Raw genomic sequence first — 14768 nt, 5'->3', positions numbered from 1 at the left:
ATTTGATACTCTTGGACCATAGTTGACCCAGGTAACTGAAACCACAGAAAGCAAAACTGCCTATAAGGGGGCATTAGTGTATTAGCTCTTTGTCAAACTACATCATGAGACATAAACAGTTACAATTTAATCCAATCTGTCAAGAGTTCACCTAAAGCACTAGCAATGATCAAAAAGACTATATGACAAATGGATTTGCAACCACCACTGTCAATAATGAACCTTGCCCAATTGTAAAGATTCTACCTTAAGATGCTAGCCAGTTAGTTTTAAATGTGTTTATTTAATCTTTATCTTGTTCTGTCTTCTGTGATGAACACAGTGTACTAGCCAATAGTGTAAGTATATAGTTTATAAACAAGTAAACATCCATATATGTTTTACTTGGAGAGAGAGAGTGTGTGTGCGCGTTCTTAAATGTTCAACATCTCTGGGACAAAGGAGCTGGAGAGGGCAGTTTCAGAGTTGCCAGCATGTGGTGGCATTTAAAGCTATGGCACTGGGTAAGGTCACCAAGGAGAGTATGAAGACAGAGGAGGGGACAAAGGATTCAGCCTTAGGATAATCAGAAAGTAGGGGAGGAACTGGAACCAGCATTGAAAATGAAAAGGGAGTAGCCAGTGAGGTATGGAGAAGCAGAAGTGTGTTGTGTCTGAAACCCACAGGAAGAAACTGTTTCCAGGAGAGGGAGTGATGAGCGGAGAGAATGCCTCAATGAGGAGTGAGCAAAGGCAACTGGATTTGGCATCACAGAGGTGGTTAGGAATCTTGGAAAAAGTTTCTGTGGAGAGGTTAGGCATGAAAATCAGACTGAAGAGAAATGCGAGGTAAGGAGGCAAAGACAGTATGACTACGGCTCCTTCAAAGAGTTTCGTTCTACACAGAATGGGGGACACAGAAATGAGGCAGTAGCTATAGAGATGTATGAAGTCAATGGAGGGTTTGTTTGGTTTTTAAGACATGAGATGGGTTTGTGTGATGTTGGAAATGATCTAGCAGAGGAGAAGAATTCTGAGATGGGAGGGGTGGATGGGGACAACAGCAGGGGCAATATTTTTAAGAAGTTGAGAGAGGACAGGCTCCAGCTTGAGTGGAAGATACAGGCGTGGCCTTAGAGGCATGGGCTGTCCATCCATTTTAAGAGGAGACAGGTCTGAGCCTGTGTGGACAGACTCAGGATTAGGCAAGTTAGGCTGGGCATGAAGAGAAGAAGTTGTTTCGCTGGACTCCCAGACACCCATGGACACCTCTGCCTAGAAATCTTGTTGCCCAAGGAGCACTTCTCTCCCTGGCCTCTGGCTTTACTCCTCTTATAGCAGTATCTCTATTCTCCCAGTCAACAAGGCTCCAAATCACAGCTCTCCCTGGCTTCTCTCCTCACTGCCCTGTCACTCAGCGGCAGCATCCTACAGCTGTGTCCCTTCTCTCTACCCCCTTGGCACAAATGTCCCTTAGATCCTCACCATCTCTTATTTGGATTGCTGCAGTAACCTTCCAAGATTCCCTCTGACTTTCTGTCCCTCCCTGCCTCCACTCTTTCCATTCTACCATCAGATGCACCTTTCTATAATCTCTTTCTGATTGCTTCACTCCCTGGCTCAAAAACCTCCTTGCCTTGCCTTCCTGCACTCCTTTCAGTTTCTCTGACTCAATACTCAGGCTTTAGCCTCCTTTTATGTATCTTTTTTCATCCTTTCTCATGCTCTCTCAAGAACCTATTTTTTCCTGCTTCTCCTATAAATCTCTTTTGATTATTTCTTCCCCAGTGATCACATTCATTTCATCATTCAACCAACCTCCTGCCTTTTTCTTAGTGCCTCCTGCATATGAAACAGGGCAGGGTGAGATGAGGGATGTATGGGAAGCAAGTGCCAGGATCACAGGCCAAATCAGAATCCTCTGAGCTCAGCCCACCTCTTTCCTCTTCTCAGTCCCCAATCCATGTCATCCCCAAATGCTGCTCGTTTTTCCTCGTAAATATTTCTCTAACCCATTGCTGTTTCTCTATCTAGGACCTGCATGTTCTCAATATCTCATAGGCAACATATTCAAAAGCCCCCAGATTGGTCTTTCTGCCTCTAATTCTGCTCCCTTCAGTATAGTCAGAGAGATCTTTCTAGAATACACATATGACCTGGACACTTCCTGAGTAAATGGCAACATGTCACCTAGAGATAAAGTTGAGGCTCCTTAGCAACATATCCAAGGTCTCCATGAGTTGGCCATGCCCTCCCATTAGCCCAGTTGTCCACCACATTCTACCTGGTACTCCAGGTTTAGTGACACTGACATGTCAATAATCGCCTGTGCGTACCTTGCTCTTCCTCATTTCCCAAGGCTGTTCCTTGGGCTGAATACTCCTCCCCACTTAGCCATCATCTATGCATCCTTCAAAACTCTACGTAGGCTTTCTCTCTTTGGGGAAGGCATCTCTGACCCTTCCCTGGAGGGTTAAGTGTGACCCAATGGATGGTATCTTACCTAGGCCTCCTCAGCACTCCCCACAGAGTTGGTACATGGAGGGCTATGCATATGAGTACGGCATGAGTAAGATGATCCCAGGGCACAGGCTGAACCCAGGAGAGGTGAGGACATTCAAATTGAGAAGAATATAGACTCGTGGCCAGGTGCAGTAGCTCACACCTGTAATCCCAGTACTTTTGGAGGCTGAGGCAGGTGGATCACTTGAGGTCAGGAGTTTGAGATCAGCCTGGACAACATGGTGAAACCTGTTTCTACTAAAAATACAAAAATTAGCCAGGCGTGGTGGCAGGCACCTGTAATCCCAGCTACTCAGGAGGCTGAGGCAGGAGAATCGCTTGAACCTGGGAGGCAGAGGTTGCAGTGAGCTGAGATCATGCCACTGAATCCAGCCTGGGTGATAAGAGCAAGACTGTCTCCAGAAAAAAGGAAAAAAGAATAGACTCAAATCAGATCTGGATTTCAATCCTGCCTCTGCAACACTTACCTGCTGGGTGACGTTGTGGAAAATGCTTGTCATCCTGTGTCTCAAGTTTCTTTATGTGTAAAAAGGGATGAGTTAATACAGACTTGGGATGAGGATTAAATGAGATAATATAGGTAAAGTACTTAGCACAGGGCTGAACACAGTGTCAGTGTTCAATGCATGTCAACATTTTACTCAATCATGTTTTTAAAACTTTTTTAATTAAAAGAATTTCCTATTCAGTCTGTGTGTTAAATATTGGTCAAATACTGGTCTATAGTGCTAATACAGATTTTATATTTTCCTCAGTTTAAACAAGAAAGGAAATCTCTGCCTGATCATTTCCAAATCATTTCTCAATTTCGAAACAATTCAGAATAGAATATCTGAGCCAGGCACAGAGGCTCACGCCTGTGATCCCAGCTACTCAAAGGCTGAGGTGGGAGGATCACTTGAACGCAGGAGTTCAAGACCAGCCTGAGCAACATAGCAAGACCCCGTCTCTGAAAAATAGAATAATAATAATCTTAAAGAAGAAGGAAATGCTCAGCTCCTTCCTGCCTTAGGCCCTTTGGATTTGCTGATCCTCCCCCATTACGGAGCTCCCCCACACCCCCCAGGCCCTACCATCAGCACGTTGCACGCCAGCTGCTCCTCCTCACTTAGGCCTTGGTGCTTGACCACTTGCTCCTAGTCACTTGCTCCGAGAGCCTTTCCTGGCCACCCTATGGAGAGTAATCCTCCCTCTAATCCTCTCTGTTTTATTCTCTTCATAGCACTCAAGCTTTTGAAATTATCGCTTTACTTTTTAATTTCTGTTTTCCTCTGTTACAGTGTGAACTTCATGAGAATAGGCCCTTTGATTATTATGTTCTTAATTGCTTCATCCCAAGCACACAGAGTGGACAGAATAGTACTCGATTAATACTAGTTGAATTAATGTTTCTCAGTTGCTACAGAGGAATAGCAGTAAGCTGTTACAAACCGAATTAAATGTTCCTAGTCTCTCAAGAACCCAGGCACTAAAATACTTCCCAGTTTGCCAGTTGTCTGGATTGTTTCTTCTAAAAATCTCAGTAAGTTTTAAAAACAACCAAATACAGTATACATACATACATACATATATACACACACACACATGCATACACACATGTATATTATCCAGTGTATTTCTTAAATAATGTATCTTTTAGCTGGTATTATGAAAGTACAATAGCTAGACGTCCATGTGATATAGTTAATTTTCTTTAGACATGAAGAACTTTATGAAGTACTGTAGAGCTTAAGAAATTTGTTCCTTGGAGACTATAATCATTTCTTTTTTGCCATCTTGCTAAAATTGATCACAGATGGTACAAAGGTCACTTGGAGAGCAGGCTGTCTCCAAAGTCCCCAAATGCCAAATTAATGAGACTTTACTATATAAAATAACAATAAGAAAGAAAATATACAATTGGTCAGAAGTGATTATTTTCTCTGGTGTAAGTTAGGACTTTAAAATTTATTTTTTAATGATATTCAAAGGATAAACAGTTCAATGCAAAAATAGGCAAAGAATATAGATGTTCTCAGAAGAAGGAATCCAAATGACCACAGGCATAAGACAGCATGCTTAGTCTTACTAATAAAGAAAACCAAGTTAAAATGACTATTTTTTTCTTTTTTTTTTGCTTATCAGATTTGCAAAAACAAAAAGGATCAATGATAAATAATCCACGTTAGCAAAGATGTAGGGCTATAAACACTCCAATGTTGGAAGCAACATGCATTGGTATGCTCTTTTGGGAAAGTAATTTGGCAGTATCTATTAAAATTTTAAATATACAAGTTCTTTGAGTCGGCCATTGCACTTTTACAAGTCTATCCTTCGGAAATATTGGCCATGTGTAAAAGAATGATACTCACTGAGCGCTATTCGCAATAGAAAAATTAGCAATAACTTCTATGTTCACCAATAGGGGTAGGGCTAATCAGTACTGGTGTCTTCAAACAAATACAGCCTAGGAAGCTGTAAAAGAAATGAGGTTGCTCTTCTATCATGTTAGAGAGATGTTCTTGATCTACACTAAGTTAAAAACAACACATAGCACTATTCAAATTGTATTGATATTTGTTTTTTATTTTGTTAAGATAGGCTCTTGGTTTGCCACCTAGGCTGCAGTGCAGTGACACAATGACAGCTCACTGCAGCCTCAAACTCCTGGGCTCAGATGATCCTCCCGCCTTAGACTCTTGAGTAGCTGGGACTACAGGTGCTACCAACCAACATAGTGAGACAGAGACAGAGTCTCACTATGTTGCCCAAACTAGTATTGAACTCCTGGCCTAAAGTGATCCTGCACTTTGGCCTCCCAAAGTGCTGGGATTACAGATGTGAGCCACTGCACCCAGCCTGTTTAAATTATATATATATATATATATGTTTATTCATACGTAAACATATAGTCAATTTTCAACACAGTAGCCAAAGTTATCTTTTGAAAACATGTCAGTTACTCCTCTGCTCAAAGCCCTCCACTGGCTTCCTTTCTCATCAGATTCGGGATCAGGGTCCTCCCTGGTTTTGAGTTCCCTCTGCTACTGCTCTGCCCTTGCTGTCCCTCCCTGACTCTCTCGGCTCTCATCCTTCTGGCCTTCCTTCCAGTACCTTGGGGTTTTCCTATTTGTTGTTCCCTTTGCCTGAAACTCTCTTCCCCCAGATATCTTCATAGCTTGCTTCTTACTGTCCTTTGGGTCTGCCCAAATGACACTTTGCAATGAGGCCTTCCCTGACCACAGTCTGCACTTTGGGGGAGTAGGCTCCTCATCCCTCACCCCTCACCTTGGCCTGGCACTTTCCATTCCACTTCCCTGCAGGCCTGCTTTCCATATCCCTATCGCCCTCTGCTACATGATAGTAGTATCTTTCCTTGTTTATTGGTTGGTTGTCTACCTTCTTCCTCTAAAATTGTAAACTCTGTGTGGGCTGAGATGTTTGCTTGTTTCTTTATTGCTGGATTCCTGGTATCTAGAATGGTACCTGGCACACAGTTAGTGCTCAATAAATATTTATTGAATGAATATATAAAATGTCCTTTTTATATGTGCATAAAAACAGTTATGGAAAAATAACACAGCAAACTATAACAGGGATTACTGCTGGGGAGTTGGATTAGGGAGCTGTGGAGAAAACTTTTATCTTTACTGTATACATTTCTGTGCCATTTGAAACATGCACTACTTTTGTAATTGAAAACTAAATTTAAAATATTTAAAAAGATAAACATAACATATTTAAAAAAAATAAACATCTCTCCTGGAAGGAGAGATGGAAGTGACTCCATTTTTTTGGAGCTCTTTTCTGCAGATACTGAAAATCATTTCTAAAAAGAACTATCCTAGGCTTATCTCCACTGTCTGTACCATCCAGAGTTCAGAAAACATCAGCAAGCCTTGTCTTTATGAAGTCCTAACACCATCAAATAGACCAGGACTAGAAGATACACACACACACACACACATCGCCTTGCCCATGCCACATGCTGCCTGCTGTATAAAAAGCCTTTCTAATTAACACATCTGACACTTCTTTATACCCACTTCCTCCCTCAGCAGCAAGAAGGAATGTCACTGGTAAGCTGTTTTCTCTACATGGTAAAATCTTCAACATTGCTGTCAGACCTGGACCTGATTTGATGCCATGAGGGCTACAAAATTCATCCAGTGTTTGAGGGAGCTCCTGAGACAAGACACATTGGCTCCCCTAGAAACAAATCAAACCTAATTTAGCATGACAAGCATCTCAGGGACACATTCACACACCACAACAGCTACACAAACCCTCTACCGAGTGTCTTTCTTTTTTTTTTTTTTTTGAGACGGAATCTTGCTCTGTCGCCCAGGCTGGAGTGCAGTGGCACGATCTCGGCTCACTGCAACCTCCAACTCCCTGGTTCAAGGGATTCTCCTGCCTCAGCCTCCCGAGTAGCTGGGCGTGTAGGCATGCACCACCATGCCCCGCTAATTTTTTGCATTTTTTAGTAGAGGTGGGGTTTCACCATGTTGGCCAGGATGGTCTCGATCTCCTGACCTCATAATCTGCCCACCTTGGCCTCCCAAAGTGCTGGGATTACAGGTGTGAACCACTGCGCCTGGCCCTGAGTATCTTTCGTAGGCTGTTGTGGTCATGAAGCCCCTGTTAAGTAACTCCTGCTCCTTATCCTTGGGCCTTTACTCCCCAGGAACATACCCATGGTAGTATTAGTGATACCCTCACTGGGAGCCAGTCCATGCAGCCCTTGACATAGGTTTTCTTGACTTCTTAACTGGCCACAAAGACTCCTTGGCCAGTCTGCGAGGCCTCACCCCAACAGATAGCAGACGGGGGAGGGGTGCAGTGGAACCCTGAGAGGCCAGGAGGGCCCTGACAGTCTCTGCAACTCATCCTGGAAAGTAGGGCAGCCATAGCCAACTCTCACCACTATTTTAGTATGGAAACTGGAACTCTTAGAATTTTAAATGAGAACAGATCAACCAGCTGGGCTGTTTTTACTTTTTCCCCTCTTTGTTTCTTTTTAAGAGAATCAGCTGGAATGAAAGTCAAGACTATCTGGAAACCAGCCCCTTGCAGACAGTTCCACTTGATTTTGCACTTGATTTTCACTAAGTTTTGGCAAAGCAACAAATTTGAGCTGTGGGGCTAAGGCTGACAATTCTCTGGACCAAGTGCCCCTGGATTCAGCTTGGCTTATTTAGAAACACACATTCTTACTCCTTAGTTAAGCTTTATTGCTTAGGCCTCATGATTCTACTGACACTTTGGAAAAGGACATCAGTTTATCCTGGAGAAATCTAGTTACTGAAATTCACCCGGCTTGGGACCAGAGCATAGGCTTTGGAATCAGAACATCAGTGTGATCTTAAGCAAGAAAACTTAGCCCTCTAAGCTTCAGCTGTTAAATGCAGTTAGTAATACCTACCTGGGAAGGTTACTGTTAGGATTAATTGAGATAATGCAGACATGAGACTTACTGTTATGCTTATGACAGATAAGAACTCAATACATCATTATCATTTTTACTGTAAAGTGAGACCCAATTTTTCCCATCTAAGCCTTTTCAGATAAAATCTCCCATAATTGCCCAGAAGAGTCCCTTGTGACAAATCTCCAAACTGACCATCCTAGAACCTCGTGTCCTGGACCCTCTTGCTAGCTTTATCAGAGAGACAGAACTGATGCTGCTCAAGTGCCAGGTCTCAAATTTAATTCTGAAATACCACCACCAACACAACCCATACAATGGAACTGACACTATTAGGAGCCCTGGGCTGAGGCTCCGGGGTCTCGTAAGGCAGCCAAGCAGCCCCCTAGCTTTGCCTGTGCACAGAACTACCGACAGGAGCTTATTCATTGCCATAGTTGGCCAAGCCAGAGGAAGACCGTAAGAGTAGCTGTGATGACAGAGTGTGGAGAAGGCTCGAGGGTGCCTTACCCCTGCAGTTCTGCCCCAGCCAGGGAAGACTGCCGCCCCTCAGACCTGTAAAGGGCAACACCCCTCTTCTCATCAACCTTGCCACTTCTTTCCTGTTCCTCAAGTCAACAAACATTTTAGTGCCCACCACAAGCCAGATACTATGCCAGGCGCTGAGGACAGAGAGGTGAATGAGATCAGTCTCACTCCAGGGAGCTCTGGGCCTAGCAGGGACGACAGACACAAACGCGACAGTTACTAGGAAACAGAGGGCTGCCCGGAGTGTTCTCTAAAGAGAGCCCTGAGAAGGGAGGATGGGCCAGACTTGCTTTCGGTTACCCTGAGTGTTTATGGAGCCCAAGGCTGTTCTGTTAGCAAGAATGTCCCAGGCCACTCACCACACTGGTTTTCTCCATGACCCTGGCCCACTCCACAGGACTCTGCCTGGCGTTCAGATGTTCTGGGAGGCTTTTTAGCCACGTCGAGGTTCATGCCTGAGAGCTGGAGGTGAAACTGCTCCCTGTGGACAGCCTTTCTGAGCGTGCGGATGGCTTTCCGGAGCCGCTTCTCGGTTCGCTTTACAATGCAGCTCAGGTCACAAGAAGCTACAGAAACAAGAGGGACAGCAGTGCGGGAGAGGTCAGGCTGCAGCGTGTGACAACGGCCACATCAACTGCAGGCCCTACCAACACCCCGAGCTCCCTGTGGACCGAATGGGGAGAAACCTGGAGGGGGCACCTAGCAGGCTGGGCAGCATTTGATTCAAACAGAAATTTGTGGATCAAAATGGTAGCTTTGGGTTTTTATGAAGCAGAGAAAATCATCAGGTTCCAAACCAATTCAGTTTAGTTTCAGGGTGAAAAAAACAGGAGATACTTCAGTGTTTGCATTATTTTCCCCCAAGAATGATAAAAAGTGAAAGGCAAAGAAATAAGGAGCAAGCCGTGAGAAGCCTGGCAATGTAGACTGTTTTCAAACCAACCTGTCACCTCCTTTTGGTTAGTTTCAAGCTCAAACTGAACAGTGATAAACATTTCCTTAGAGGCGCTTGGTCGGCCAGGGGCTCCTGGGACTTGCTTGCCAGAGCTGCATGTAAGGTTTACGTAGCGGAAGCTCTCTTTTACTGAGCTGTGCTTCTCTGTATGAAGAAACAAAATTATCGGAAGCCAAATCCTGGCAAAGCACTCAGCTGAACATTTGCTAGAGCTCAGTAAACATTTCATTAAAACAACTCTCAAGGGACTAAGTGATTATCTCCAGATGCCAAGACACTGCAAGCCCTCAACTTGGAGCGCAATGACATTTTAATTTTGAAGACCTAGTATTGCCTCCTATATAACTTTACAATTTAGCTCTTGAAAATTCTTTTCATGAATAAATGCTAGATGTTTCCGACTGGCCACATATGTGGGAGACAAGAACCAGGGGTCGTCTTGCATTCTTTACTGACGGTTTGCTAACGTGTGCTTACATTCTCACAGTTGGTTTGCATAAAGCTGGATGTGCCAAGCAGGGGCTGAGGCTGCAAATAAGGAATGAGCACAAGAGTGGAAAGGAAACCAACTACTGCTTTCAGGCAATCTGACCTTGGAAGTCATTCTAACCTGAAGGGAAAGCTGGAACGCCCGTCAGCAGTGATGTCTCATTTTTAAATAACCAGGAGCAATAAATGGCACAAAGCATTAACAGAACCAAACAATATCATGAAGGCATATAGGATGAGAGTGGAAGTGTTGCATAAGACAGGGCTTTGCACATCCTTCTTCCTGACTTGACTGTCTCCCCTCTCACCATGGTTTCCAGTGACTCTGTTAACCCTCACCAAAGAGCAGGTCCACATATCAACCACTCCATGAATTTGTCTCTATTTCAGAATCTTCATTGAAATGAAGTATTACCTGTATCAGATTCTTCTTTAACATTACAAGGACATTCAAGCCATAGGTCAACAGGGGCCACAGGAAGGAAGCAAATTTATTTCTTCTCTATATTTTTCCCCTAAAGATTTATCTTACCTTTTCAAAAGGGTAACTTCAAATCTTAAACTGAACAGATTCTCATTTTAAATCTTTTTCCCTTTCGATGTTCTATATGTATTTTTTTAACTTTCCATTTTGAAATAAGTAGATTTATAGAAAAGTTGCTAAGATAGTATAGAGTTCTCACATAACCTTCACTCAGTCTCCCCTAACGTTAACATCATACATTTATCAAAACTAAGACATTAACACTAGTACAATCTCATTAAGTAAACTACAGGCCAAGTCTATTTTTATCATTTTATTTATTTTATTTCATTTTACTGAGATAGGGTCTCGCTCTGTCGCCCAGGCTGGAGTACAGTGGTGTCAACACAGCTCACTGCAGCCTCCAATTCCTGGGCTCAAGTGATCCGCCCGCCTTGGCCTCCTGAGTAGCTGGGACTACAGGCATGAACCACTAGGCCCGGCTAATCTTTTTGTAGTTTTCATAGAGATGGGGTTTTGCCATGTTGTCCAGGCCGGTCCCAAACTCCTGAGCTCAAGCAATCTGCCTGCCTTGGCCTCCCAAAGTGCTGAGATTACAGGTGTGAGGCACCATGACTGGTTCAAATCTATTTTTAAACAATGCTCCCTCCCTCCACTCCTGAGATTTAAAAGTATAAATGCTCACTATGGTTAATTTGGAAAATGCAGAAAAAAAGTTAAAATTACCCATCATCCTCCCACCCAGATGTAACCACTACTAAATGATATCATGAGTTTTGTGTTTCTTCTAGCACACTTTTTCTTACACAGTTTGGATTGTATTAGATATACAGAATGTTTCTCTCCTGCTTTACATCTCAGCATTATAACAAGACCATTTTCCTGTGTCGTTAAACATTCTTTGAAAACACAGAATTAATAGCTGCATAATATTCCATCAAATGGAGGTACAAAGTTACTTTAAATTACTTACTTAAAATAGGCAGGCAAAAGTGACTAGAGTGAGCTTTAGGTTTATTTGTCTGTGTGATTTGAGAGTAGATTGGGAAAAGAAGCCTCCCTAATACATGAATCCTGATCCTTTTTATTTTTAATCTCTAAAAGTATTCTATAAAATAATACTGGAAATGTGTGCTGGGAAAGAAAAAGGAATGTTTGATTCTGCTCTTTTCAACAAGGCCAGTTCTACTTGGATGATATTTGCTTTGCTGAAGCCAATGGGGTCACTGCTTCCAAAAACTAGACCCAGCAGGAAAGCTGGATATTAGATCTTTGTTCATCAAAGTTATCCTTTCTGAGCCAAACTTTTTTTCATTTCTTTGGCTTATATTTCAAGCAAAATCTGAGATCTAGAAAATTTAACCCAATATGATCACAAATTGCTAATTCACCTGAAGCCCTTATTGACTTCTATGAACTCGTGGGTTTCCCCAGAGCCTCACCAACTATACCATGCAAAGGAAGCCCCGAAGTATGACCCCAGAACTACACAAGCGCGCTAGGTTATGCTCTTCTTCCTCTTGGGATGAGTCCCTGCAGGTTCTGGATGGCTCAATCCCATCTGCAGTGTGCTTGGATCAGCTGGACAGCCCCTGGCCCCCATAGACCTCCAGTTTGGTTGGCTGCAGGCCCCTTCCCACATGCAGGCAAGCTCCCTACACCAACCATCTGATTCCATACCTGGTAGTGCTGGTCGCAGACCCTCGGGAAACAGCTCAGCCTTTTTCAAACTACACTTGCCTTCATTTAGCTTAAAGGTTACACTTGTCCTGACGGTGTCGACATCTTCAGAAAGAAACAAGTGAGAGATGTTACCTTCAGAGGCAAAGGAATGGAGACACCAGATGGGAAGCAGCAAGCTGTCCATTGGCGGCTCCCACCACACACAGCACACCCTGAGCCCCTCTCCGACCCTGAGGCCAAGAGTGGCTTGGATCATGGAGTGCCCATTGCCCTGGACTGGGGCCACCAGGAGCCTCCTAAAAATTATAGTTGCCCCCTCATATGAGAGACAAATCCAGTGTTCAAATATAACAGAGGCCATCCTGGCCAACATGGTGAAACCCCATCTCTACTAAAAATACAAAAATTAGCTGGGCGTGGTGGCACATGCCTGTAATCCCAGCTACTTGGGAAGCTGAGGCAGGAGAATTGCTTGAACCCGGGAGGCGGAGGTTGCAGTGAGCTGAGATTGCACCACTGCAGTCCAGCCTAGGCAACAGAGTGAATGAGACTCCATTTCCAAAAAAAAAAAAAAATTATCTATCTATCTATCTGTCTGTCTGTCTGTCTATCTATCTATCTATCTATCTATCTATCTATCTATCTATCTATCTATCTATCTATCTCCCTCCCTCTAAAACTGAGGGTCAAAAATAGCCTCCATGGTGAAATAAAACATGAAGTCATTTTTGTGCCTTCCTGAGAAAGAAGGCCAGAATCCCCCAGTTCAAATCTGGATAAGCCCGTTTGGCAAAATGGTGAAGGGCAGATTTTCCTAAACAAGCCTGTCGTGGGAGGACAGGGCTGAGGGAGCTGTCGTTCCAGACACAGATGGCACTCACTAAACCTGGCTAGGCTGTGAGGTCTGAGAGGGAGTGAGGGTCCCACTTTGAGGGCCTGATGTGCAAAATTCTGTTCTCCTTCCAGGGTCGGTCAGTCTTAACCACACGGTAGCTTCTGGAGTCAATGCCCTAGTTCTTTTAAGTTGTGGTGAGAACTTGAGCAAGTTACTTAATCTCCCTAAGCTTCAGTGTCCTCATCTGTAAAATAGACATAATTATAGTATCTATATTACCAGGCTGTTGTAAGGATAAAATGAGATAATGCATTTAAAAAAAGGAAAATGTTTAGCTCCCTGCTTGGTACATAGTAATAACTGAATAGCTATTAGCTATTTGCTTGTCCACCCTTGGGGTGGCCCAAATCACCAAGGAACTGTTGCTGAGAGATTTGGTGAAACAGACCATGATGTCTGCCCTGGCTGAGTCCAAACGTGCATTAAAAGGGGCAGTGAAGGACAGTGCTTGAGACTCTGCACCAAACTGCCTGGGTTCAAATCCCAGCTCCCCTATTTCTTATCTAAACCACTTTGAGTAAGTTATTTCACCTCTCTGAGCCTCAGTTTCTTCATCTGGGTAATGAGAATAATAATAAAATTTCCCCAGAGGGTTGTAGTATGGCTTAAGTCAGTTAATACGTGTACTGTGGTGGCTGGCATATTTGAACTGCTCAGTCAACGCATGAGAGCTGTACTGTCTTGCTTTGAGTCTCCAGCTTTGCTCATATATGTAATATGGACATCAGGATATAATATGAACCTCATTCAGGTGTTCTGATGACATAAGGACAAAGGCGTCTATATCCGGGAGGACACAGGCTCCTAAAAACCTTGGATTTCACTCTTCATCTTTTGACAAACAGGAAAGGGTTTGGGCCCCTTTCTCGGCACAGAATTCCTGCTGCCCCTGCTTTGCCTATTTCTATCCATGCCATAAGCCCCAGGCACATTCCCTTAGCCTTTGAGGTGCTCTGGAGTACAGCCCGCTGGTCCCGGAGTTCTGTGGGCCTCTGCCCAGGATGATGACCCACCAGGGCTGACCACAGCCTCCTAACATACAGTGGCCACGCAGTAAGTATCTGTTACATGGGAGAGTCACATTCCGGGCACCAGGACTGCAGGCAACAACAATCTGGAACATGCTCACAGCATCAAGGAAATCAAGATTAAAAAAACAAAGCCAGCGTCCAAGAACAGCACCCCATGAATGAAGCCCCTTGAACATGGTGAGCCCCCAGAGAGAACATGCAGATTTGGTAAGATTTGGTAATTACCCCCAAAAGCAGAGTCATTTGATTTTTGTTGTTTGCTCCTGAGAGGAGAGGAAGAGCCACAGGTGACAGAGTAGGCCCCTTGCAGTCCTGACAGACAGAATGTGAATTGTCAAATGCATAAGCAAGGTCACAGGCTATCCTGGTAGCAGCTAAACTCTCCCCCACCCCACTCCACATGGGCCACTAGAAAAACGCCCAGCATACGGGGTCTTGAAGCATGGACCTGTCAAAGCATGGTGGCTGGGGCATCGGGTGGAGGACCTGGAAGCCCTCTGAGGGAATCTAACACCTGGAGGCCAGAGAGGCCTGGCCCTGGCGTGAGGACCTGCCCCGGGAAATGGGCCCCACTCACCTGAAGAGAGGTGAATGCCAGAATGACATCTGAGGAAGCACCCGTCTCCTCCACCACTCTTACCACAGTGCAGGGACACACGGGGTGACACACTTGTGGGCAGGAGCCCCTTCACTTCTAGACAGGACAAAACAGACACTTACAGAAAGAGAAGGACATTTCTAAGTGTGACAAGGATGGTTGAGTCCCATGCACCAAAGTCCCCAAGAAAAGAAGGG

The 14768-nt window shown here is 44.2% G+C and overlaps 1 protein-coding gene across 1 annotated transcript in view; it reads right to left on the bottom strand.

Moving 5' to 3' along the window:
* SCUBE2 (signal peptide, CUB domain, EGF-like 2) overlaps positions 1-14768 on the bottom strand; it is a 122958-nt gene that overhangs the window by 19725 nt on the left and 88465 nt on the right. The window contains exons 13-17 of the mRNA XM_012000230.1: positions 14551-14667; positions 14199-14285; positions 12045-12149; positions 9380-9535; positions 8796-9002 (exon numbers count right to left, since the gene is read on the bottom strand). Of these exons, the coding sequence (XP_011855620.1) occupies positions 8796-9002; positions 9380-9535; positions 12045-12149; positions 14199-14285; positions 14551-14667 (672 nt within the window). The remainder of the gene's footprint in view (positions 1-8795; positions 9003-9379; positions 9536-12044; positions 12150-14198; positions 14286-14550; positions 14668-14768) is intronic.

This window comes from Mandrillus leucophaeus, unplaced genomic scaffold (genome assembly GCF_000951045.1).
Source record: "Mandrillus leucophaeus isolate KB7577 unplaced genomic scaffold, Mleu.le_1.0 Scaffold622, whole genome shotgun sequence".
NCBI classification, from domain to species: domain Eukaryota; kingdom Metazoa; phylum Chordata; class Mammalia; order Primates; family Cercopithecidae; genus Mandrillus; species Mandrillus leucophaeus.
Note: the sequence above shows the minus strand (reverse complement) of the source record. Positions and strands in the feature narration are given on the sequence as shown.